The sequence below is a fragment of the Macaca fascicularis genome, chromosome 10 (assembly GCF_037993035.2).
Source record: "Macaca fascicularis isolate 582-1 chromosome 10, T2T-MFA8v1.1".
Lineage (NCBI taxonomy): Eukaryota > Metazoa > Chordata > Mammalia > Primates > Cercopithecidae > Macaca > Macaca fascicularis.
In genome coordinates, this window is record NC_088384.1 from 28339059 (window position 1) to 28364387 (window position 25329).

Genomic DNA, 25329 nt, shown 5'->3' on the forward strand with positions numbered 1-25329 from the left:
AGATGGGCCTCAATATAGTCCTTGCCAGCCCCATGATGTGAGAGTCTCTCTCTCTCCAGGAAGGGCAAATTGGTATTGGCAGTTCCCTGGAGTTGGGGTAGTTTAGTCCCTTAGCTAGCTCTGGAATTCAATTTCTGTATTTAAAATTCTGACATTGAATCGTTAAGTTTAGCATGACTTAGCAGTAGCATTCCATTTCTACTCCCCACCCACTACCTCCACCCCGTCTGCTTACTCTGAGGGAGCTCTGGCCTGGATCAGACTGACCTGACTTGGGTCCAATCCTGGCACTCCTAATGCTATGAATTGGATGACTCTGGGGACATTAGGAGCCACTCCCTAGCAATGGGGAGAGCAACATCTCTCTCGTAGGGTTGTCATGATAATGACATAAAATGTGTAGGGCTAGCGCAGAGGCAGCACATAGCACCCACTCAGGAAGGGCTGGCTCTGATGCGTATTATTATGACTGGCTGTGAGTTTCAGCACGTGGAATTTCCCAGAAATATTTCCATACGCGAGCACCAAGATGGCCAGGAAGAAAGGGCTGTTCTTCAGGCTGCTCTAGGACTCCTGTCTGGTGCAATTTCTTGTATTTTGTCAGCTGGATTAGGGTCTTTCTCCCATCTGAGTGTGTGCTCCCCAACTACAGGGTTGGGGTTTTGGAAGGGCCCTAGGGTGCCTCCCTGTTACAGTGAAGGAGGAAAAGGCCTGAGAACACTACAAGGGATTGTGGCTATGTGACTGGAGAACAGAGGGCTGGGAACTGGCACTGTGGCCACCCTCCATGGTGTAGTGGGAGGGCTAAGTGGAAGCAGGAGGGAGTTACACTTAGTAGTTAAATTTGGGATTTGGTCATTAAAGGAAGAGTGTAGATTTCCTCTCTGGTAGCAGAGGACATGATGCTTTTATAGTAATCTCCATCTATTCTAGGGGTCAGCAAAACTTTTCCTTTAAAGAGCCAGATAGTAAACATACTAGCCTTTGTCAGCCATGTACAATTTATGTTGTATATTCTTTTCTTCTTTTTCTTTTCTTTTTTTTTTAAAAACAATTTTTTAAAAATGTGAAAACCAGCTGGGCATGGTGACTCATGCCTATAATCCCAGTACTTTGGGAGGCTGAGGCCGGAGGATCAAGAGTTCAAGTCCAGCCTGGGCAACATAGTATGAGTCAAGAGTTCAAGACCAGCCTGGGCAACATAGTGAGACCTCATCTCTACAAAAAATAAACAAAATTAGCCAGATATGGTGGCATATACCTGTAGTTCCAGCTACTTGGGAGACTGAAAGGGGAGGATTGCTTGAACCTGGGAAGTCAAGGCTGCAGTGAGCTGTGATGGCACCACTGCACTCCAGCCTGGGTGACAGAGCAAGACCCCCGTCTCAAAAAAAAAAAAAAAAAAGAAAAAACAAAATGTGCTGCAGGGCACAGTTTACCACCCCTGGTTTCCTCAGTGCCTAGTAGACATGAGCAAGAGCAAGGCACGAGTAAGGGAAATGGTGTATTTAAGGCATTTGACACAACCCAGCCAGTGAGCAAATTCTTCCTGTCTAAATGTAACATTAACTGAAGGCAGGAAAAAGAAGAAATTCCTTGTAGCCCTGGGAGCCTCCATTGTTTAGATTCTGGATTTTGAAGCACTGTCCTTTTTTTTCCTTTTTCTTTCTTTTTTTTTTGTTTTTTTTTGTTTTTTTTTTGAGATGGAGTCTCGCTCTGTCGCCCAGGCTGGAGTGCAGTGGCGTGATCTTGGCTCACTGCAAGGTCTGCCTCCCGGGTTCACGGCATTCTCCTGCCTCAGCCTCCTGTGTAACTGGGACTACAGGCACCCACCACCACGCCCAGCTAATTTTTTAAATTTTTAGTAGAGACGGGGTCTCATGGTGTTAGCCAGGATGGTCTCGATCTCCTGACCTTGTGATCCGCCCACCTTGGCCTCCTTAAGTGCTGGAATTACAGGTGTGAGCCACTGTGCCCGGCGAGCACTGTCCTTTTTTTTTCTTGAGACAGGGTCTCGCTCTGTTGCCCAGGCTGGAGTACAGTGGTGCAATCTTGGCTCACTGCAACTTCTGCCTCCCAGGTTCAAGCAATTCTCCTGCCTCAGCCTCCCAAGTAATCGGAATTACAGATATGCGCCACCACGCCTGGCTAATTTTTGGTATTTCTAGTAGAAACGGGATTTCACCATGTTGGTCAGGCTGGTCTCGAACTCTTGAACTTAGGTGATCTACCCGTCTCGGCCTCTCAAAATGTTGGGAGTACAGGCATGAACCACCGTGCCAGCCTGAAGCACTGTTCTTTTATTCCTTTCTCAACACTTCCTGGATGCTGGCTCTGTGCAGAGGACTGTGCTCTGTGCTAGGGGCGCAGTGTGGCAGGGCCTGGTCCCTTGCTACAAGTGATCCCGGGGGTTGTCAGTTACCCAGAGAAAGGAGCACATGCCTCAAGCTGATAAGGGCTGTGAGGAGAGAAGCACAGTGCTGGAGGGCCTCTGAACAAGGTTCCTGCTGCTCTAGGGGTTGGGGAAGGCTGGGTGGTGGAGCTGCGGTCTGACCGAGGTACAGGCATTGGCTAGGCAGAGGGCTATGCTGTGGGAGGGTACGTTGCATCTGGGCAGAGGGAAGCCAGCCCAAAGGCCCAGTGGGATGTGAGAGTGTGATTTTGTTTAAGGAACTGAAAGAGAGCTAACGTAGCAGGAGTGCAGGAGGTGGTGTGAGACGAGGCTGTGCAGCACCATGAGGCCAGGCTGAGCAGTTGGTCTTTAGCCTGAGGCATTAGAAGCAATTAAGGGATGGATAAATGGATACATGGTAGCATACCACGCAGCATAGTAGACAACACACAACCTTGAACCCAACACAGAACACACAATACAGAATGTGAAATACAAAACACAATATAACACACCATACCATACCCCAACAAAACACACAACAGTCTCCTGTTGCCATCCAGCAGGCTCCAGCCCGTTTGGTAAATCCACTGAGATGCTGCTCCCAACGGGCCCTGCCCATGGTCCAAATTCTTATAGAACATGTCCCTGTTGGCAGTCCCCAACAGGCTCTCCGCATGAAACAGATTAGTGGCAGCAGAGAAGTTCCACAAGTGTTTTAAAGACTTGACCTTCCTGGGGAGGAGTTTTTGAAGTGAGTCAATGGATTTCATACATGCCTTGTTGAGTCTGAAAGTGCCTCAGGCCAAGATGCTTATGGGGCTTCTGCTGCAGTGAGGTGCAGGTGGATGCCAGGTCCCTGGTCCAGCTTTGGCGGCTGCACCTTCAGTTCAGCCGTGTTAGACTCAAGATTTCATCAGTTATGGCAGTGGTGAAACCTTGATCACCTCCCCCACCCCCATGGAGGTGGTAGCTCCAGGAGCAGCTCTGCTGCCTCTGTGCAGGCAGGCCATTTTTCCCTATGCTTGGAGTATTCCTCTGACAGGGTGGTGATCAGGTGTTGTGGCCCTCTCCCTGTAGCTGGAAGTGCCTCGGAGAGAGCTTGCTGGCCATGTACAATCATCTCACCACCTGCGAGCCCCCACGTCCCAGCCTTGGCAAGAGGATTGATTTGTCGGACTACCAGGACCCCAGCCAGCCTCTTGCATCCTCCGTGGTGGTAACGCCAGTTAATGTGATCCAGCCAAGCACTGTCAGCACCAGCCCAGCTGTGGCTGTCACTGAGCCTGTGGTCTCCTACACCTCTGTGGCTACAACCAGCTTCCCACTGCACAGTCCTGGTCTGTTGGAGACAGGCGCTCCTATGGGTAAGCAGGCCCCCTGAATTTGGCTTCTGGAGAGACCCTGTTTACTGAACCCAGCAGGAATGAGACTGTTGGGGAGCCCTGCCTCTTTAGAGAGAAGGGTCATGCTGACACTCATGACTCAAGTGGAAGTGGGAGCCCCCAGCCCTAGAGGAGCCTCTCAGCCTGCTCACAGTGCCACTGCCTGTCAGGGCCATTTCAGCTCTGAAGTCCCTGCAGTGAGGGGGAACAGGGGATCAGGATGCAGCTCCTGCTCCTTGATAGTTCCCCCAGGACCGTTTAGTGCCTTGGCTGCCACATTCTGGCATGAAGGTCGCTCTTACTCACTCGTAACATGGAAGCTGGCAAAGGTCCCCTCTGCTGGTCCTGCTCTCTTGCTGACAGTGTACCTCCTGAGTTCTTTGATCTTAGAAAACAAAGTCAGCAAAGTCACCAACCACCGTATGTTTTATTGATTTTTATTATTGCTAGAGTTGTCAGAAGTTTTTGACAAAAGCTTCTGAGCCTTTTCTTGATTTCTATGTCACTGAAAAAAAGAAAATCTGGTAGATATAGAAGTTTCTGAATAAACATGCACGTGGTTGTCTCTTTTTTACTTAATCATACATGACATTCTTCCGTTGCCATATAGTTCATACTGTTTTTTTGCTCTTATCATATTACTGAGTCCTCAGAGGGTCCTGGGTAGGGTCAGAGCCACTCACTTTCTCTGTTCTGGGTATATCAGGTGAGACCCCAAAGTTCAGCCGACCAGTGAGGGGATGGGAGGGTGAGGGTGTTGCTTGCTTTGTAACTGTGGAAAGTAATCTTGAAATCTGGCTTGTGGGTCCTGTGAAGTCAAGAAAGGTGTGAGAGTTAAGGGGTTTCAAATTAATTTTACTCGGGATTCTTTGTTGTTGAAGAAGAGATGGAACATTTTTTGAATGTCGAAGAGTTTAATGCTAGTAGATTTATAAAAGAGGGAGATTGATGTGTCTGTATGGTGCGTTTTTTTCACCCCTGCCACTGTGTAAGATTTTAATTTGCATTCTTTGTGAAGGTGATATTTCTGGGGGAGATAAGTCCAAGAAAGGGGTAAAACGGAAGAAGATTTCAGAAGAGAGTGGAGAAACAGCAAAACGGCGGTCTGCCCGTGTCCGAAACACCAAGTGCAAAAAAGAAGAGAAAGTAGACTTCCAGGAGCTTCTGATGAAGTTCTTGCCGTCCAGGTACTGTGTATTTTTTCTGATTGTCAGAAACAAACCCACAAACCTCCAGCATACACCATCAATAACATTTCTCATTCCATTGCAACCCTCTTTTCTGATCTCCTCCTTTGTGTTCCCATAACATCTGTGCAGATGTCTGAAGCACAAATCTCACTGGAGTGGGATCTTGGATTTTTCTTGCTTCTCCCCACCTCTGAAATTCCTGAAGGCAGGAGCTTTGACTTGTTCATCTTTTGAGAGCTAGAAGGAACATACTCATGTCCCTGTGTATTTACAAGACATCTAATTGTTGCTGGGAGGCAGAGGGGTGCTGTGCCCTGAAAATCCCATGCAGATGCAGATGCCCTGAAAATCCCATGCAGATGCAGATGCCCTGAAAACCCCATGGAGGGGAGCTTCCCTTCTGCTTTCAGGGAGTCCGTTTCTACTTGATTTGCTCCAGGCTCAGCAGGATTCCCTTGCATTCTGAGAAGGTAGAGGAGGAGCTTGTGAAGTATTCCTGGGTCTCACTCATTCTTAGTGCTTCTCAGGAGCCTAGGGGACAAGCAGGTACCAGGCTCCCCAGAGCTGGGAGGGACTTGGTCCCCAGTGCTTCTTACTTAGGTTTTCACCAGTCCTTCTGCTTTTTGTCCTTGCCTGCTCACCTCCTTTAGAGGCTTTAGGGTCCTCAATTTCTGAGCCTTTCTGGAGTTTATGGTACCAGTGGACTGGTTTCTTAATACTCCGCTTCCTCCTCCCTTTGCTGAGTGGAGAGGCCTCTCTCGGCAGACACCATTCTTCATTTGCACTGGACCATCTGCCTTCTAACAGTTGTCTGGTACATTTTGTCTGCTGGGCCATCCTCGCCTATCTTCTGTCTTTGTGAGTTTATACCTTTTTTATTTCTTCATTGTTACTGGAATGGAGTTTGGGAGCTAACCATGTGTGTTCTATATGCCATCTTTAAACAGGAGTTAAACTAGCAGTGGTTCTTTCCCATGACAGTTTATTTCAGTGGAACTAACATTAAAGTGGTGAAGGAGAAGCCAGAAGCTTTAGGTGGATTGTAAATTTATTTTACAGCAAGATTCCTAATTTTCTTAATTTGTTATCTTTCTGAGGTGAAGGTGAAATGCTTAGAAATAATGATTGTTCTCAGTACTTGATGCAGGACCAAAGTGGGGCTACAGTGCCTTCTGGTGAATTTTTCTTAAGGGATAATACCAGAAGAAAGTTTCCCTTTGGAAGAGCTGCAAGATTGATTGTTCTTTGGTTGATGGTGCCAAGAGATTTGAGTGACCCTATATTCCCCTTAGCCCTGCTTTTTACTCCAAGGTCTTATTCCCCTGTCCCATTTACCTGGAATGGTTTTGACTTTCTTTTTTATCTTTATTTTAGTTGTTGGTTTCCTTTGTGGTTTAGTGTCTGCTCCTTTGTTTTTTATTTTTGTTAGAGATGGGGTCTTGCCCTGTCACCTAGGCTGGAGTACAGTGGCACAATCATAGCTCATTGTGGCCTTGAACTCCTGGGCTCAAGGGATCCTCCTGAATAGCTAGGACTACAGGTGCACGCCACTATGCCCAGCTAATTTTATTTATTGTTTTTTGTAGCGATGAGGCCTTGCTGTATTGCCCAGGCTGATCTTGAACTCCTGGCCTCAAACCATCCTCCTGCCTCCACCTCCCAAAATGTTGAGATTACAGGCTTGAGCAACCACACTCAACTTAGTGTCTGCTTCTTTGAATGGTCAAGGCAAGAGCAACATGGTAGCTTGCCTGATGGAGTCGCCCTGGGAGTGTGTGCAATACGTGAATGAAGACATTCACAAGTGCCCTGAGTGTTTATGCTGCAGGGGTTCTGGGTTGAGGGAACATCACAAGGTTGGCTGAAATGGGTCCTTGGGAGGAGTGCCTGCCAGGAGAGGTGTCCTCAGTCCCAAGACTGGGCCCACCCACAGCTTTGTGAGGAGCTATGGAAGGACCAAGTTCAGATGGGCTTGATGTGTCCCCCAAACTCCCACCTATCTGTCTGCTTTCCACCTCACTTGTTGGGCTCCCATGAGGCCCTAGAACACACAGGTACTCTTCTGGCCTGTGCCTTTGTACCTGTTCTTGTCCTGCATCTTTGCATTGCCAGCCCTTCTCCTCCTCCAGTGGCAGCATGAACATCATCCCCTCTCAAAGGCTTTGTCTGACCTTGCTCTCTAAAGCAGAGCCCTTTTGACCCAGAGTCTCAAGCACTCTGTTGTGAGATGGTCCTTATTTGGGTTAGTTTTGTGTACCTGCTGATTGGCTGTGTCTCTTTAGAGGGTAAGCTTACTGCAGGCAGGATCTACCACATTTAGGGCTGCTATATTCAGTGCCTAGCACAGTGCCTGGCACATAGCTGGTGCTCGGTAATCATCTGTTGATGAGATGAGTGAACAAGACAGGATACACACCAAATGCTAGCTCATAAAGCCCTGGAGAGAGGCAGAGCCTGCCGGAGGCCTGGGTTCTGGACCCCACCACCCACTTATTTTAGCTACCTTCTTCCTGGCTCAGATTTGGTTTCTCTAACAGGAAGAGTTCAGATGCTTGTGTCAGAACATGTGTTGTGACTTTGTGATTTTGGCATGTTACATGCAGGTTAAGAAAGCTGGACCCTGAGGAGGAAGATGATTCCTTTAATAACTATGAAGTCCAGTCAGAAGCCAAACTGGAAAGCTTCCCAAGCATTGGGCCTCATAGACTGTCATTTGACTCAGCCACGTTCATGGAATCTGGTAGGAATTGAGCAGTGTGACCATTCAATTTGGGAATTCTTCTTCCCACTATCCTATAACCTGCTTATGTTTTGTTCTGTGAGAATGGTTCTGGGGTGTTTTTTCATGTGGCCAAGAGTCTGCCTGGATTAGTCTTGGACCTGAGCCCTGTGGTCAACTTGGAGGTCTTCTGAAATGTCTAGACTCATATTTGCTGTGCTTTCTTATGGCCAAATTCACAGGCTTCGCTTTGCAAATTGAATGTGTATAGGCACACTTGTTGAGTGTGTATCAGTATATAACTGCTGAGTGAGATTAGTGCACATGGCAGCACTTGGAGGTCTGACCTTTTGATGTCCACCTTAGATATGGAGATTCAGAGAGGCTCAATCATAGCTGCTGAGGGCTGGAGCCAGGCATTGAACCCAGTAGCCTGATCTCAGCACCACAACGTGGTATCATGTCCACCTGGATCAGATGGTAGAGGGAGGGAACAGTCTTTACTGTCCCAAAGAAAATGGGAGATCCTGGCATGGAAGGTCCTCTTTGTTCAAGTCAGGTTGTTCTTGCTCCCTGGGCAGAAAAGCAGGACGTGCATGAGTTCCTGCTGGAGAACCTAACCAACGGGGGCATCCTGGAGCTGATGATGCGCTACCTGAAAGGCATGGGCCACAAGTTCTTGCTAAGGTGGCCTCCAGGCCTGGCGGAGGTCGTGCTCAGCGTCTACCACAGCTGGAGGAGGCACAGCACCAGCCTGCCCAACCCGCTGCTGAGGGACTGCAGCAACAAGCACATCAAGGTTGGGGGGAGCCTCTCAAGGGCTGGTATTGAACTGGGACCAGGGCATGGGGACAGGGATCTTGCATGGGTGTGGGGCTGCTGTTGTGTTTGGCTGCATCTACTTGTGGGCCTGGAACCTGGGCTTTTTGTGGGTGTTGAAGCAGGAAGTCACTAAACCGGGTTTGTGCCTAGAAAGCTCCCTGATGGCTGAGTGGAGGATATACTTGCGGGTGACAGTGGGCTCAGGGGGCTGTCAGGAGGCTGCTGTCATGCCAGGTGAACAGTGGCTGAGATCCAGTGGTAATAGTGGGATGCTGGATTGTGGTTGCAGAGCTGGACATGGGATGTGTGAGGGAATGAGAGTCATGAGAAGGGCTTCTCGGGTTGTGTACTGAGTCAGAGGAAGGCTTGCCAGGAAAAGCTGGAGGAAAGGGAAACATTTGGTTTGTTTGAGGTGGCAAGGACTGTGACTGAGGCTTTTGTTGTTGTTGTTTGAGACAGGGTCTTGCTCTGTTGCCCAGGCTGGAGTGCAGTGATGCAGTCACAGCTCACTGCAGCCTCAACCTCCTGGACTCGGGTAATCCTCCCACCTCAACCTCCTGAGTAGCCGGGAGTACAGCCTTACACCAGCACACCCGGTTATAGTCCCAGCTACTCGGGAGGCTGAGGCAGGAGAATGGTGTGAACCCGGGAGGCAGACCTTGCAGTGAGCCAAGATCACGCCACTGTACACCAGCCTGGGTGAGAGTGTGAGACTCCGTCTCAAAAAATATATATATTTGTTTTGTTTTTTAGAGATGGGGGTCTCACTATGTTATGATGTTATGATGTCAAGACATAACAGGCCATAAATGGCCTGTGACTATTTTTAACAGATGATAAAACAGCAGAAGCTAAATAGGGTGCTTAGAGAAGTGTTGGGGGCCGCCAGCAGTAGGGGCTGAGCCTCACTGAGCCTTGTCTTCCTGCTGCATTCCACACCCCAGCCTCCTCCACTTGGTGCCTCCTAGAGCTTAAGGGAACACAAGGTGCTCTGGCCCTGTACTCCTGTTGGAGATGGGACACTGAATGCTGAAGCAGGAGCACCAGAAACATTCAGGGATGCCTGGTGGTCTTTCTGACTTGAGAGCACAGGAGGTAGAGGAGCTTGTAGGTCAGCCATCCCTTGCTGGGCATCTTCCACTGGGATACCTCAGGACTACCTCCTGGCAACTTCTTCCCACCAGGCCATGCTCCCCTGGAGCAGTTGTGAAACAGCAGGAGGAACCAGGGCTTTGATCCCCAGGCAAAGCAGGCTGATGATAACTTTCCAGCTGTGCCCACTGGGCAAGTGCCTTCTCATCGCTGAGCCTCAGCTTCCTCAAGTGCCCTGGGAATGGTATACCAGCTGCCCAGAACTTTTTTTTTGAGACTGAGTCTCGCTTGTCGCCCAGGCTGGAGTGCAGTGGCGCGATCTCGGCTCACTGCAAGCTCCACCTCCCGGGTTCACACCATTCTCCTGCCTCAGCCTCCCGAGCCGCTGGGACTACAGGCACCCGCCACCACGCCCGGCTAATTTTTTTTTTTTTTTGTATTTTTAGTAGAGACAGGGTTTCACCGTGTTAACCAGGATGGTCTCGATCTCCTGACCTCGTGATCCACCTACCTCGGCCTCCCAAAATACTGGGATTACAGGCGTGAGCCACCGTGCCCGGCCAGCTGCCCAAAACTTTTAAGGGTTGAATTCTGTGATTTGGATGCAGTGTCTGGCCCAGCATTTGGCAGGTGACAGGGTTGCCTCTTCAACAGTACAAGAACTCTGAAGACAGGTCTCCTGGCCCCTCCCAAGTCTTGTCCCAACATACATCCATGTGGCTCTTTTTATGTCTTGAAGAGTGGTCACTGATTATCACTTATGAAATGGCAAGTGAATAGAAAGAATTATATTTTTATCAAAAAGTAAAGTTTAGTTTTGTTTCCTTCCACTGCCCCCTACCCCCAACACTGAAGAGGCTTTGTGATACTGTTCTTGACCTTCCTATGCCTGTCCTGCAGGACATGATGCTGATGTCTCTCTCCTGCATGGAGCTTCAGCTGGACCAGTGGCTGCTGACCAAAGGCAGAAGCTCTGCAGGTAGGCAGCATTATGTGTTCTGTGGCCAGGCTAATTTCTGAACCCCCCAGCAGCTGGGAGAAAGCTGAACTGGCGAGACTGAGTTATGGTATTTAGACTTACATTTATAGTAGGCACATTTTTTGGGTTGGCTTGTCAGGGTCCCAGGGAAATCTGGATACTCAAGAAGTGGTTAGCAGGAGCTAAGCCCCCAGAGGGAGCCACCAATCTGCTTTTGCTGTGAGATAGAAGGAAGTGGGATCTCAGTTTTGGTGTGACTATTCAATGCAGTGCTTTATGTAGCTTCAGTAATTTTTCTGGTGATATGGATTGTTATTGTTGTTGTTGTTGTTGTTTTTTGAGACAAGGTCTTGCTCTGTCACCCAGGGTGGAGTGCGGTGGCATGATCTCGGCTCACTGCAACCTCTGCCTCCCAGGCTCAAGCGATTCTCCCACATCAGCCTCCCGAGGAGCTGGGACTACAGGTGTGTTCCACCATGCCCAGCTAATTTTTGTATTTTTTGGCAGAGATGGGGTTTCACCATGTTGGCCAGGCTGGCCTTGAACTCCTGACCTCAAGTGATCTACCTGCCTCAGCCTCCCAAAGTGCTGGGATCACAGGCATGAGCCACTGGGCCCAGCTTCATTCTGACTTTTAAACCACCACCTGGTGGAATGTAGATATGCTCAATGCTGTCTCTAAAATTGCTTCCCCTTGCCCCTGACTCTCAGCGGGGGGTCTCTGCATATCTTTAAAGTCTTAACTGGTCCAACCTCTCTGATGCCTGCCACTCAGGGAGCTGTAGGGCTCTGAGGGGTCCAGGGTGGCCCTGGAGATAGGGTGGGTGTGGTTAGGGCCGAGGGCAACTTCTGAGAAGCAGAAGGGCATTAGGATGCTACACATGAAGTTGACTCGTTGGCCTCATGGTTTTTAGTGTCTCCTCGGAACTGCCCTGCTGGTATGGTGAATGGCAGATTTGGACCTGACTTCCCAGGAACCCACTGCCTTGGTGACCTCCTACAGCTGTCGTTTGCCTCATCCCAGCGCGACCTGTTCGAGGATGGTTGGCTGGAGTTTGTGGTCCGTGTTTACTGGCTGAAGGCTCGCTTCCTGGCGCTGCAGGTTGGTTCCATGGTCAGCTGCTTGGGGTGTATGCCCTGACACCCAGCAGGATGGGCAGAAAACTGACCATGTTGAGGGTGTGTGTCTGTGTGTGTGTGAGTGTGTGTGTGTGTGCGTGCATGTGTACATGCGTAGCACCTGCCCGGGCACTGGGCTTGGCATGAGAAACTGTGACACAGTGGGGAATTCTCAGCATCTCAGACTTCCAAGCTTGATACCAGTCTGTAAAGCTTTCTTCAGCATAACCACAGAGCTCTGGAAGGCATTTGCTCTGCCTCTGCCTACCCCACTCAAGATTGCCTTGGCATCTTGACTGTTTGCTTATGTTTTCCTGAGAGAGCCTGAGCAAATGAATAAACAGATATGGAGCTTTCTAAAAGGGAATTATTCACCTGTTTTGTGAGAGTTCTGGGAAAGCTTCTCTTCAGAGCCTGGTCTGGAAGGCCAGGATGAATTGGCTGTTACCTAGTACCTTGCACATGGTGGTACTGGTACACTATGGTAGAATGAGTCAAGAGATTGCCAGGGCCCTGTCAGCAACCATTTAGTCTAAAGGAAGCAACACTGTTTGATGTGAAGAACACTAGTTCTGGAATTAGGACAGGCCTAGCTCCCAACTCTGGCTCTGCTCAAGTGTCCTCAGTGTTTTCATCTGCAACATGGGGTTTATGATATCTACCCTCACAGAGTTGATAGGGACTGTTCATTCAGTCAACAAGTATTTATTGAGCCTGAGCTACATGCCAGGCCCTTCTTAGGGATTACAGTAGTAATTGGTAAAAACCCCACCCTCATGGCCTCCACAGTCTAGTGAGATCAGAGGTGTAAGGCATCTGGCACATCATAGTCAATCTTATGCTTTGGTCCCCTGACCTGTTTTCCTTCTAACCAGGGAGACATGGAGCAGGCCCTGGAGAACTATGACATCTGCACAGAAATGCTCCAGAATTCCACCGCCATCCAGGTGGAGGCAGGGGCTGGGCGAAGAGACATTGTCATCCGGCTACCCAACCTCCATAATGACTCTGTGGTTTCCCTGGAGGAGGTGAGTGAGAATTTTTGTTTGTTTGTTTTTTTCCCATAGATGAAGTTTCACTCTTGTCACCTAGACTGGAACATAATGGTGCAATCTTGGCTCACTGCAACCTTTGCCTCCGGGGTTCAAGGGATTCTCCTGCCTCAGCCTCCCGAGTAGCTGGGATTACAGGTGCCTGCCACCATGCCTGGCTAATTTTTTGTATTTTTAGTAGAGACAGGGTTTCACTATGCTGGCCAGGCTGGTCTTGAATTCTGACTTCAGGTGATCCACCCACCTTGGCCTCCCGAAGTGCTAGGATTACAGGTGTGAGCCACTGTGCCCGGCTGAAAGTTTTTAAATGGTGTTTCTTAGTCAAAGATTTCTTGTGATTTGGCATAGTTAGCCCAGGGTTGACCTGTTTCTGAGGAACAAGAAAGCTTCCCACATGCTGAGCAGGGCCCCTGGTGGGAAGACAGAAGAGGCCAGGGAAAGGCTGCTCTAGTACACTGGGGCACTGCAGATCCCTGGTGGAAAGCAGGTATGGGAGTTCTCACCAGCACTATTTAGAAGCAGTCATTGGTCTGCTCTCCTGGCTATGTGTGGCAGCCATCCCAGTGGTAACTGGAAGGAAATACCAGCTGGAGGAGACCAGTATTGGGCTGGCCATGGGGTTGGGTCAGCAGTGTGTGGCCTATATGCCAGGTTCCACCCAGGTGCCACTTTATTCATTGTGCAGTTTCAGACCCTGCTGCAGTTCTGTATCTGTGAAATGTCCACACTGGCTGAAAGTGGCCTTCAGACTCTCCTAGAGTTGTTTCAGGGACAAGTTCAGGTACAGGGCTGTCTACATGCCAGGGCTTCATCAGGTCCTGCGTGTAGCGTATGACAACCTCTGGTCCAGGCTTGCTGAGTCTCTGACAGCCTGATGTTCCGTAGTTCTGCAAGACTGGTTCACTGACCTGTGACCACAAGGCTGTCCAGCTGTCTTGGCGGATGCTTTCCTGGAACTCCTTTGCTTCTGGGTAGTTTTTGGTTTTTGATGTGCTTGTTTTTTAAAGAATTGGATGCCTTGCCATTAATAGAAATACTTTTAACACACACATTTAGTGTAAACACTGATGTATGAAGGAGGAGTCTAATTTTTGGGGGGCGGGAACATAGTCTAATTTTTATTCTCCTCATCCAATTCTGATAAAAACAAACACTGGCCAGATTCGGTGGGGCAGGGGCTGAGGGGTTTACCCTCATACAACATTGCCGGGCCTTTTTCAGATTGATAAGAACCTGAAGTCGCTGGAGCGGTGCCAGTCCCTGGAGGAGATTCAGCGACTGTACGAAGCTGGTGACTACAAGGCTGTTGTGCATCTGCTCCGCCCCACTTTGTGCACCAGTGGGTTTGACCGGGCCAAACACCTGGAGTTTATGACTTCCATTCCTGAGAGGCCAGCCCAGCTGCTTCTACTGCAGGTGTGTGCTGCCAGTGTCCCTCACACCCACTTGCACCTTCTCTCCTTGCTTGTTTGTGTTTATTCTCTGGAGGCTCTGTGGTAGGCTCACTTCCTGGCGCTGCAGGTTTACAGACATGAGCCACTGGGCCCAGCTTCATTCTGACTTAAACCACCACCTGGTGGAATGTAGATATGCTCAATGCTGTCTGTAAAATTGCTTCCCTTTTCCCCTGACTCTCGGGGGTCTCTGCATATCTTTGTCTTAACTGGTCCAACCTCTCTGATGCCTGCCACTCAGGGAGCTGTAGGGCTCTGAGGGGCCCAGGGTGCCCCTGGAGATAGGGTGGGTGTGGTTAGGGTCAAGGGCAACTTCTGAGAAGCATAGCATATGTGTTCTTAAGAACACATAGCTAGAAGAGAGTGGATATCAACACCACTAAGCCCCCAGGAAGATGTTAGTCAGAAGATACGGTCAAGACTAGCGGAAAGTTAGAACCAAGGAGTGCAGGTTCTAGGGTTCTGCGTGGCTCAAGGTGATCCCCATACTTGACTCAGAACTTCTGCATGGCAGAGGAGGAAGGAAGAATGGTCAGGTCATCATCTGTCCATCTACTTGTTTATTCATCCATCTCGTTTTGTATTGTTTTTTAAGGTAAATATAAAAGTGGCTAAAATATCTGTACAGTGTGAAGAATCCAGATAAAATAAAGACCCATGTAGCTGAAGAAAAATAACACTAGCCTTATGTTTGAAGCCTCATGTGCCCTCCTGAATCCTTCTGTGCTTCTTTTCCTCAGGAGGTAAACTCTTACCAAGAGCCTGCCAGGGAGCTGGCAGCTGCTGGGTGCTGGGCAGTTATTCAACCTCTCTGAGCTCAGTTCCTCATTTCTAGGATGGGGATGACCAGTGTCCTTAGCTCAGAGTCCTGTTGTAGGGATTACACAAGTTAATGTGTGTTGGCACCATGCCTGTCACTAGCAGGTGCTGTGGAGGTACTGCTGTCATCGTTGCCACCATCCTCAGGAGGGTTGAGTTGGCACCGAGATAAACATGGGAGATAATACTCAAAATATGCTTAGTGGCATTGAGTCCTGGTCCCTTATGCTTCATCCTACTAATCACATTGTGTTTTTTATCTTATTGGGTACTTCCCTTTCAATTTGGAAAGAGTCCAGTCTTCTCTCAGGTTTTTTGCACAGATTCCACAAAGCATTTTAATCATTAACATTCTTGAACTGGGAAATAGTTAAGAGGTGCAACTGTGGGAACAAATGAAAGCACCTCAGTCCTGGGGAAAGGGGAAGAAACAGTTGGTTTGGGGAAGCAGAAGGGAGAAGAAGGTGGAGGGAAGGAGGCTCCAGCTCCTGGCAGAGGAGGTCAGTCGGGCCCAAGCCAAGATCAGGGGATGAGATGTGTGTGACCTCAGTTACCTGGCAGGCTGCAAGATGGCCCAGCATGGCTATGTGTGGGAGGGACAGCCAGTGTACCAAGAAGGGTGCTGGGATGGAGAAAGCGGGGAGAGGCCAGTGGACTCTGCCTCCATAGGATGCCCTCAGTGCTCAGATGTGGTCTTGCTCTTACTGTCTTCTAGAACAGCTGGATGTGGCAGGATACCCCATTGATGGGGCAGGAGCTGCTGCTTGGGCATGCACTGAACTGTGATAAGGGCTGTGCTTGAGGTCTGGGCCGAGTGCTGTGGAAACGCCTGCTTTTTGTGAATTAAGGACTCCAGATTATTGCTCAGTTTCATATTGAGAGTGTTTTCTTATTGATTTGGAGTGCTTTTTGTATATTAAAGATAGTAATCTTTTTCTCGACAGATCTTGCAAATATTTTTTTCCCAATTGTTTGCCTTTAAATTGCCGAGAAGTTTTGAATTTTTATGCTGTCAAATCTTTTGATGTTTTCATACATGTGTGATTTTGTTCATTGCTCATTGTGGTTTTTGTTCCTATGCTTAGACAGTCTTTCCAAGAGTGGAGAAATATTCATCTACTTCTTTATTTATTTATTTTTTGAGACAGGAGTCTGGCTCTGTCGCCCAGGCTGGAGTGCAGTGGTGCGATCTCAGCTCACTGCAAGCTCCGCCTCCCGGGTTCACGCCATTCTCCTGCCTCAGCCTCCTGAGTAGTTGGGACTACAGGCGCCCACCACCAAGTCCAGCTAATTTTTTGTATTTTTAGTAGTGATGGGGTTTCATTGTGTTAGCCAGGATGGTCTGGATCTCCTGACCTCGTGATCCGCCCGCCTCGGCCTCCCAAAGTGCTGGAATTACAGGCGTGAGCCACCGTGCCTGGCCTTTATCCACTTATTCTACACACATAGCTTGAGCTTTTATGGGGTGCCTGGCACTGGGCCAAGAGGAAGGCTGCTCCATGTTCTGGAGGGGAGGCTGACAAGAGACTCATCAACAGAGAGATAAAAAGAGTATTTGCTTTTGTTTTATTCCTGCAGAGTTAATGTTTTATGTTTTGCATTTAACTTGCTTCATTTAGCTTTTTTCAAGCGGGGCAGTGAACTTGCAGTCTTCTCCCGTAGGTGTATAGTGGCGCTTTCTCCCAGTAGGCAAGCTGCCTATTATGTTCTTCAGTCTAATTAGATAGTTTGTGTCTTGTTGAGTTGACTCTTAGTCCTTAATATTTTTGGTTGCTATATTGAGCAGAATCTTCTTGTTGTTCATTATCTTTTCCATGTATTCCTACGTTGCTGGCTCATAGGAACCCTATTGATTTTTCGTGTTTGAGTCTGGGTGCTTCACTGAGTTCCCATTATCGCTTGTTTTCTGTCTGGCTTGTTTGATTGTGTTTGGGTAGATGATTGTGTTGCCCCCAGTCGATGGTAATTTGGTCCCCTCATTCGTTGGTGTTTATTCTACTTTTTTGCTCTTTCTGGCCTTGAGCTCTGGAGATTATGTCATATTTTAGAGCACCATTAGCAGGTCCTTGTCTTGTCCCTGACTTTCACAATGACTGGTTGCATTTAATAGTCTTTATCATGCTGGAAAATAATCCTCTGGCTCTCACATGTTGGGTGTTTTGACCAGGAGGCATCAGCTCAGGCTTTGGACCCCCATATCAGCACCCTGTAGGCACCCTCGAACCCCAGTGGCCTCCTGGTAAAGGGTGCTGGCTTTCTCTAATGAAACACGGGCCCCATTTTCCTGGCAATTAGGATTTATAAATTGGGGGAGGTGTTGATCTGTGTTCAGATACTACACCACATTCCAAAGGCAGTTTCAGGTATTTCTGACCCCACACCTGTTGGTCTAACCTCAGAGAGTGGCAGCTGCATGTGTCAAGGTTGGGAGGAGCCACTGCCAGTCCTGGGCTGTGGCGAGGTTAGAGCCCAATGGGGCACCGGGCAACAGGTGCTTCCTGCAGGTGTAACAAGCGGCCCACCAGATCTGTGAATTCACAGACAGACTATGTTTCCCCATGCACCAGCACAGTGATGAAAGAGAGATCCCAGGCATTTAAATAGGTTGTATTCTAGGTCAAAAAAAAAAAAGGAGCTTTGCAAAAAGCAATGGCTTCCTTCCAAAGAGAAGCTTTTAAAATAGAAGTAACAGTTCAGTGTGGTGTTCTCAGAACTCTTCCATGTGCCAGGCACTGTGCTGAGTGTAATATGCACATCAGCTCATTTAAGGCCCACAGTGCCGCTGAGTGGATGATGTGGTGGCTAAGGCTCATATAGCTTACACATTGGCCCCATCAGGGCACCTGGGGAGGAGGGACCTGATAGAATGATGACTTTAGCGTTGCCTGGCTAGTTGCCTCTGTTGTGGCCTTGGCTCAGGCCCTCCTCCACTGAGATAGTCCCTCCCTGTCAGTCTGCCCCTTCCTTGCTGAACCCCCTCCAGAGCCCTGGCACTGGATGGGCACAGTGGCTCTGGGGAGAGCTGACAGGTGTTGGGGTCCCTGTCTCACTTTGGCTGGCTCTGCAGCCTCATTCCCAGCGTCCCTACTTTATAAATGGGGAAGGTGAGGTACAGAGGTGAAGCCTTTCTGAAAGCTCCGTGACTGGTGACATTCTCTGCTGCCATTGCCCACAGGCCATCAGACTGCCCTTCCAGGCACCTCTGGGCTGCATGGGGCCTATGCTGTGCTGGGGCTCGTACTTCCCTTTCTTTTGCCGCCCCTCATCTGTTTTCCTTCAGTTGTCCCTGCTCAGGCCTTGGGCCCAGATGTGCTGAGCTCACCGTGCACTTCATCTGGCTTCTTGCTGTACTAGGACTCCTTGCTCCGGCTGAAGGACTATCGGCAGTGTTTTGAGTGTTCCGATGTGGCTCTGAATGAGGCCGTCCAGCAGATGGTGAACTCAAGTGAGGCTGCAGCCAAGGACGAGTGGGTGGCCACAGTGACCCAACTGCTGATGGGTATCGAGCAGGCCCTCTCTGCCGACAGCAGTGGCAGCATCCTGAAGGAATCATCCTCCACCACTGGCCTCGTGCGGCTCACCAACAACCTCATCCAGGTAACCCCTGGCTCCTTCTCACCCTGCCCTGCCCCAGTAGGTATGTCTCTCTGACATCCCTCTTCTTCAGTAGTTAAGCTTTCATTGCTAATTAGGCACCTAAAGGGGACATGACGGCTTCTTTGGCTGGAACTTTCGGGATCTGAGGAGGGGTTTGTGTGCAGACTGCAGACCTTCCTGGGGCTGGTTGGATCTGGAGATTAGAGTCTATGTAGCACTTGGTGCCACAGGGTTCTTCCAGACTATCCACCCCAGAGGGGAAGAAATAACCTCACAGTGAGGCACTGGTCTGCCTGCAGCGAGTCAGAGGCAGAATGGGAGCCAGAGCGTAGGCCGTGATGGCTCCAGCATCCCATGCCGTCCTGGCACTTCCAGCTAAGGAGTGGTCACAGCACCCTGCTTTGTCCAGGAAGGCTTTAAGGCAGAGAATCTTCCTGTGAAGCACTCTGGGCTGTCTCCTCAATTCCCGCTCAGACCTTCAGCAAGTCCTGCCAAATCTATATCCTCACCCCTCCAGCCTTTGTTTCTCCCTCTGTCTTCATATTTCTGCTGTAGTCCAAGCCACTGCTACTCTTGCTTGAGCTGTGGCAGCACACTCGCCGCAGTCTCCTCTGCCCCTTCCAGCTACTGTCCAGCCACAAAGGCACCTTTCCAAAACAGATGTGAATGTGCTCCCCCCTCACTTAAAACCCTTCATGTTCCCTCCATGTTGTGTGTCACCTAAGGTACACTGAGCCCCAGGCCTGTCTCTCCCCCTGGTCTTGTGCTCCCTTGGCTGCAGCCCTCCTGGGCTACCCTCTGGGGTCCCTGCCTGCATGCCTGTCCTCTGCCCCCACTCCTTGCCCTCCCTGAGTGTTGGATACACCACAGCCACACACCTGGAAACTTTTAAAAGGCTCTCCCCTGTCTGCCCCACCCCTCCTCTGTAAGCCATTGTGGCTGCATCTGTTCTCATTGCAGCAACCATATTGACGCTTTGCACTTGTATAGCTTGCCCATTGCTCTCTTCTCTCTGGGCTTTCAGCTCCCCCATGCCCTGTTCACAGGACGCAGCACATAGTAGGTACTGAGGGTATCAGTAACTGCATGTGGCATGGAGGGTGGTGTGACTCTATCTTTGGACATTATGGGCCTCTGTCCGATGACATGTTGAGGATCTGCTAGGTTACAGTGCCCACATCAGAACAGTGGGGGTGGGCAGGTAGCATGTACCAGCTCCCCAAGAGGCCTTCTGCCTCCCTTCAGTCTGCCCTGAAGGCTTACCCTGCTGTGACACTTCTGCTGTCTCCCGCCCCTCACTGTCAGGTCATTGACTGCAGCATGGCCGTGCAGGAGGAGGCTAAGGAGCCCCATGTCTCTTCAGTGCTGCCCTGGATCATTCTACACCGGATCATCTGGCAGGAGGAAGACACCTTCCACTCTCTGTGCCACCAGCAGCAGCTCCAAAACCCAGCGGAGGAAGGTGCACAGGCAGTGGGCGCAATGGGGATGAGCTCCAATTCCCATGTCCTTGCCCCTGTCCTCTGCCCTAGGGTCCTGGACCTTATCCAGATGTTGTGAGTGGGGCTCCATCCACTCAATCCAAGCATTTTGCTTGCGCCTGGACAGAGGCAGAAGTGTTCTTGGTTCTTCCTTAAGGGAGCTTACTGTGCAGTGGGCACGGGAGTCCTGGGTGTGTGAACACTGCATGTTTGGTGCAGGTGGCAGCATGGAGGGAGTGACAAGAGGTTACTACTTATGAGGAATGCTGACACTGCTCCAGGAGGCCTTGTACCCACTAGCTCCTTTAATCCCCATGACACCCCAAGGGATGGTAAGCCGAGGGCAGCATGGAGCGAGCACAGGTTCCACATCCCAACTGTCACTTCTTAGATGTGTGACCTTGGGCAAGTCATATAACCTCAGCCTCTATTTCCACATACCCATATTGGGAATAGTAGTATCTACCTCAGAAAGTTGTTCTGAGGATGAAATGAAATAATAAAGCCATGAATCACCATGGTGAGTCAATGCCTGGCTCATGGTGGGTGCTGAGTGATGAGAATCCAGGGAGGGCCTGCCCTAGACCCTTAATGGAGATGGCCCTGGATCCATGGTCAGTGCAATGGTAGAAAATGTGCTGGATTGAAGAAACAACAGTATGACAGCTAAATGACACTTAAAGGAAAGATCACCTATAATCTTATGAGATAGATCTTTTTTTTTCTTTTTCCCCATTTTTTGTTTTCTTGCATTTGCTGTCCAGACTTGGCCTAATGCACATCTAGTTTGTGTGCAGTTGTTATAATAGTATGTGTCTATTGATGCTTGTATTCAACTAGCTTAAAATGAAGTTTATTGAAGATTTTTCCTCAATAATTTGTGAAACAAGAAAAAGTGGAAAGGAAAGAGTCATCCCTATTCCAACTGCTCAGAGAAAACCAGAGTTAACATATGGTTTTTCTCCTTCCCTTCACACTCTCTCTATAATTTTATTCACTGCTCAGAAGTTCATCAGCTGCTGACGACATGTCAGGGCTCTGTGAATAGGATACCTCTGGCCTTGACAGGTTTGTGGTGGTGGGAGACAGATCAACTATCTAACAGCATCAGGCTGGTGTGGTGGACTGAGAGGAGGGCACCTGATGCTGTCCATGGGTGTGGGTGTGGGTTGAGTTGAGCCCTGATGGAAGAGCAGGGGCAGAGGAAGACACTGGGGAGGCAGAGTGGGGCCAGGGACTGAGCAAGCCTTAAATCAGACAGGAGACCTGGGGCATGGGGATTGGACAGGGGAGGAGGGGCCAGATTGCAAAAGGCTTTTATTCTCTGTTTTGTAAGGCTGTTGCTCCATTTTGCTCCATTGTTTTCATCATGCTGATGAGCGGTGCATGCTCTGTTGAACCGTCCCCGCTGCTGAACCCTTAGTTTGTCCCAGCTACTTAGGAGACTGAGGCGGGAAGATTGTTTGAGTCCAGGAATTGGAGGCTGCAGTGGGCTATAATTGTGCCAACTGTACTCCAGCCTGGGCAACAGTTAGACCCTATCTCTTAAAAAAAATTTCATTCTTACAGGTCATGCCGTGATGAACACCTCATGCATGCCTTTTTGCTTCTACCCAATTTTTTTTTAGGATAAATTTCTAGCAATGTATATCTTTAGCGCTCTTGACAGTTATTACCTCTGGTACCTTATTGTTCTCCAAAAGGATTTTAGTGGTGAAAAAAAAAATTAAAGTTTACAACTATAAATTTTGTTATTTTTCTTAGAAAAGTAACACAAAAAAGACTTCTAGATTGAAATTCTCCTTTCCCTCAAAATTAATTATGCAAACAAAAATTAGTTTTCAGAAAAACTGCCAGCAAGTAAACACGGATAGAGAAATAGTCAAATACCTTAAACTTTGAAAAGTATATCAAAGAAAGAAAGAGAGAGAGGAAAGGAAGGAAAGGAAAGAAAAAAGAAAGATTCTGGTGGAGTAGCAGTAGGTGTGACTCTGTCTCTGCATGTCCCTCAGCAGGAGAACTGAGGGAAGATAGCAAGTTGACCAAATCCTGGGAAATATTATTAATATTCTCATTTGTGGAGAGTGGCATGAGGGGAATGCTCCTCCATCCCACCCTTGGCCTTGGCAGAGGCAGAAAGAGCCACAGGATCCTGCCATCTTCCAGTGTGCAGACTTAGCTGAGGGAAGGGGCCCTGGGATAAAACACACTATGGTTGGGTGATGAGGGGCCTGGTGAGGATATTATCACCCAGGAAAAATAATAGTAGTTATCACATACTGAATTCTCTGGAAGCAGATACTAAGACAGGGTTTATTAGGAAGGCAGAGGAAGCAGGATTGGACTTTTGAGCTGACAAACAGAATGAAACAAAAAGGAGAATTGTAGAACTGAGGAAAACACTGCAAACTAAATCTCACCATTATGAAGTCATAAATGCAAACAGCAAGGAGCAGAATGAGTACAACAAATTGAAACAGTTGGTTGCAATTAAGAGCCAAAAGCAACAGGGCATGGTGGCTCACTCCCGTGATTCCCACACTTGAGGAGGTCAAGGCAGAAGGATTACGTGGGGCCAGGAGTTTGAAGCCAACCCAGGCAACGTAATAAGACCCTGTATCCACAAAAAGTAAAATAAAATAAAAAAAAAAGCCAGGTGTGGTGGTGGCACCTATAGACCTAGCTACTTGGGAGGCTGAGAAGGAAGGTTGACTTGAGCCCAGGACTTGGAGCCCACTGAGCTATGACCGTGCCAGTGTACTCCAGCCTGGGCAAAAGTGAGACCTCATTTTAAAAAAAAAGAAGAAAAAGTACAAAATAAATTTCATGAAAGAAAGTTATTACTAGTGACTTCTGACATGTTCTGTCCTGATCCACTCTAAAAATGCTAGTTATAAGTCGTTAATGGGTTATGGCCCAGAGTTTCAAAAATACTGAGGGACCTTTATAAACAAACAATACCTGTAGTGGTAAACGAATGTGTAACTGGAATTCAGTAGTTCTTTTTCCTCCTATTTTACTCTTTTTCTTCTGTATTATTCAGGTAGACCTAAATCTAAGAACTTTTAAGGCCAAGCGCCATGGCTTATGCCTGTAGTCTCAACACTTTGGAAGGCCGAGGCGGGAAGATCACGTGAGGCCAGGAGTTCGAGACCAGCCTGAGGAACATACTGAAACCCTGTCTCTACAAAAAATCAAAACATTAGCTGGGTGTGGTAGCTTGCGCCTGCAATCCCAGCTACTCAGGAGACTGAGGTGGGAAGATTGTTTGAGGCCAGGAATTGGAGGCTGCAGTGAGCTATAATTGTGCCAACTGTACTCCAGCCTGGGCAACAGTTAGACCCTATCTCTTAAAAAAAAAAATTTTTTTTTTAAGTTAAGAAATGGCATGTGTAGTATGGGTTCCATTGTTATAAATTACTTTTCTCTCATTCAAAATGCATCAGATATGCACAGAAGGATGCTTCGACTGGAGGTTCACCAGATGTCAGCATTGGTTCTCTCTGGGCTAGTATTTTGATGGATAAAGTGTGCTCCTTTATATTTTCCTATATGGCTTGAATTGTGTTTTGATAAGCATGTATTGCTTTAGTAAAGCCATTCAAGTCACTACTTATTTAAAAAGGCAAAAAAAAAAAAAGGAAAAGAAAAATCTATGGTCATGTTGATAAAGACAGCAAAGCCCGAAAAGAAGAGACTGAGCCTCGCAGCCCCTGCAGGCACGCAGGTTCCCACACTAACTCTGTGTCTGTTGGCCTGGGCTTTCCCTAGGGATGTCGGAGACGCCCATGCTCCCATCCTCTCTCATGCTGCTGAACACAGCCCACGAGTATTTGGGCAGGAGGTCCTGGTGCTGCAATTCAGATGGGGCTCTGCTGCGATTCTATGTAAGTGCTTCCCCCTGGGCTGCAGACTGCCAGTGCAGGGCAGGGCTGTGGTGGGAGGTGGAATGGGAAGGGGACAGATTCATGTTGGCACGCCGAGCTTGCTCGGCCTTCCCTCAGTGGGCCCACTGTGCATCTTTGACTTAACAGCATTACTTAGTGTAGTTACTGAAGCTTGTCAGAAAGTCTGATAAGACTTTCTTGCCAGAAAGTTCCCTTGTGCACCTGATCCTCAGGAAGCTCTGGAACTCTTGAATAGCAGGTTGATTTAGATCCAGTAGTCCTTATTGAGTTTCTTCCTAGTCAGGCACGGGGCTAGGCCTTGTAGTTGTAATTTCAGGAGTAAATAACCACATGCACCACCACCGCCTTCTATTGAGTCCTGTTTGCTAAGCATGACTCACAATGCCAAGTAGTAGTTGCTCATTCAATAGCTATTATTACATCCATTCAGTTAGTAAATGATTAGTGAGAGCACATACACTTCCTTGCACTTGTCAGTTGTGATTGACTGGAAGTAGTTCCCTGGGTTTACTAGGGATAAGCAGCATGAACCCTGTCTCTAATCTCACTGTTGAGTAGGAGGCCAAGCAGCATGCAGACCAGTTACAGAGCGCCTGGTGTTCTTCATATACCAAGACAGGGACGTCAAACCCAGCCTATAATATTTATTCATGAAGTTCTATTGGAATATAACCATGCCCATTCATTTACATATTAACTGTGGCTGCTTTTGCAGTAGAGTGGCAGAGTCCAGTAGCTGTGATGGAACTGTATGGCCAGCAAAGCCTGAAATACTTAGTATCTGGCCCTTTAAGAAAGAGTTTGCCATCACCTGCTCTACACCTTCTCTTCAGGGAACAATACCTGCTCTTTCACAACTGCACCCTCCCTCCCAGTCCTCACCATCTTCCTGTGCTTTCCACCCAGCACTTATCCTCCAGCATGCTGTGTGATACACTCATTGTGTGTGTTGTATGTCTCTGCTCCACTGAAATTAACTTCAGAGAGAGTAGGGGGTTTTGCTAGTTTTGTTCACTGTTGGATCCAAGTACTTAGTACAGCAACTGGCACATAGTAGGTGCTTAATAAATATGGGTTAAAGTAGAGTGTGCATAGGTATAGAGCTCATGTATGTATAGAGCTTGACAGTTTGCAAAACACTTAGGCTGAGGATGTGATTCGTCCAGGAGGCCCATCTGGCCCAGGTCCCTGTTGCTGGTTAGTGTCTGAGGCAATTTCCAGCCCCAGCTCCAGATACCTGAATGTCTCCCCTACCCTGTGAGCTCTGAGGGTCTTTGAGATGCTCACCCTGGGTCAGCTCTACCCTCCAAGACTATTTTT

The 25329-nt window shown here is 48.6% G+C and overlaps 1 protein-coding gene across 31 annotated transcripts in view; it reads left to right on the top strand.

Annotated features, from left to right (window-relative positions):
• The window catches only part of CABIN1 (calcineurin binding protein 1), a 163912-nt gene that overhangs the window by 33755 nt on the left and 104828 nt on the right, over window positions 1-25329 (top strand). For 28 of the 31 annotated variants that reach the window (XR_012418944.1, XM_005595386.4, XM_074004193.1 and 25 more), the window contains 11 exons: window positions 3473-3759; window positions 4796-4964; window positions 7571-7707; window positions 8268-8485; window positions 10501-10579; window positions 11494-11681; window positions 12574-12726; window positions 13972-14166; window positions 18378-18620; window positions 19926-20082; window positions 23873-23988. Coding sequence is in view for 30 of the 31 variants with exons in the window: in XM_005595386.4 (XP_005595443.3) it covers window positions 3473-3759; window positions 4796-4964; window positions 7571-7707; window positions 8268-8485; window positions 10501-10579; window positions 11494-11681; window positions 12574-12726; window positions 13972-14166; window positions 18378-18620; window positions 19926-20082; window positions 23873-23988 (1942 nt within the window). In the remaining variant the exon portion in view is untranslated. The remainder of the gene's footprint in view (window positions 1-3472; window positions 3760-4795; window positions 4965-7570; window positions 7708-8267; window positions 8486-10500; window positions 10580-11493; window positions 11682-12573; window positions 12727-13971; window positions 14167-18377; window positions 18621-19925; window positions 20083-23872; window positions 23989-25329) is intronic. The other 3 variants (XM_074004199.1, XM_065522378.2, XM_074004205.1) reach the window with 2 other exon arrangements.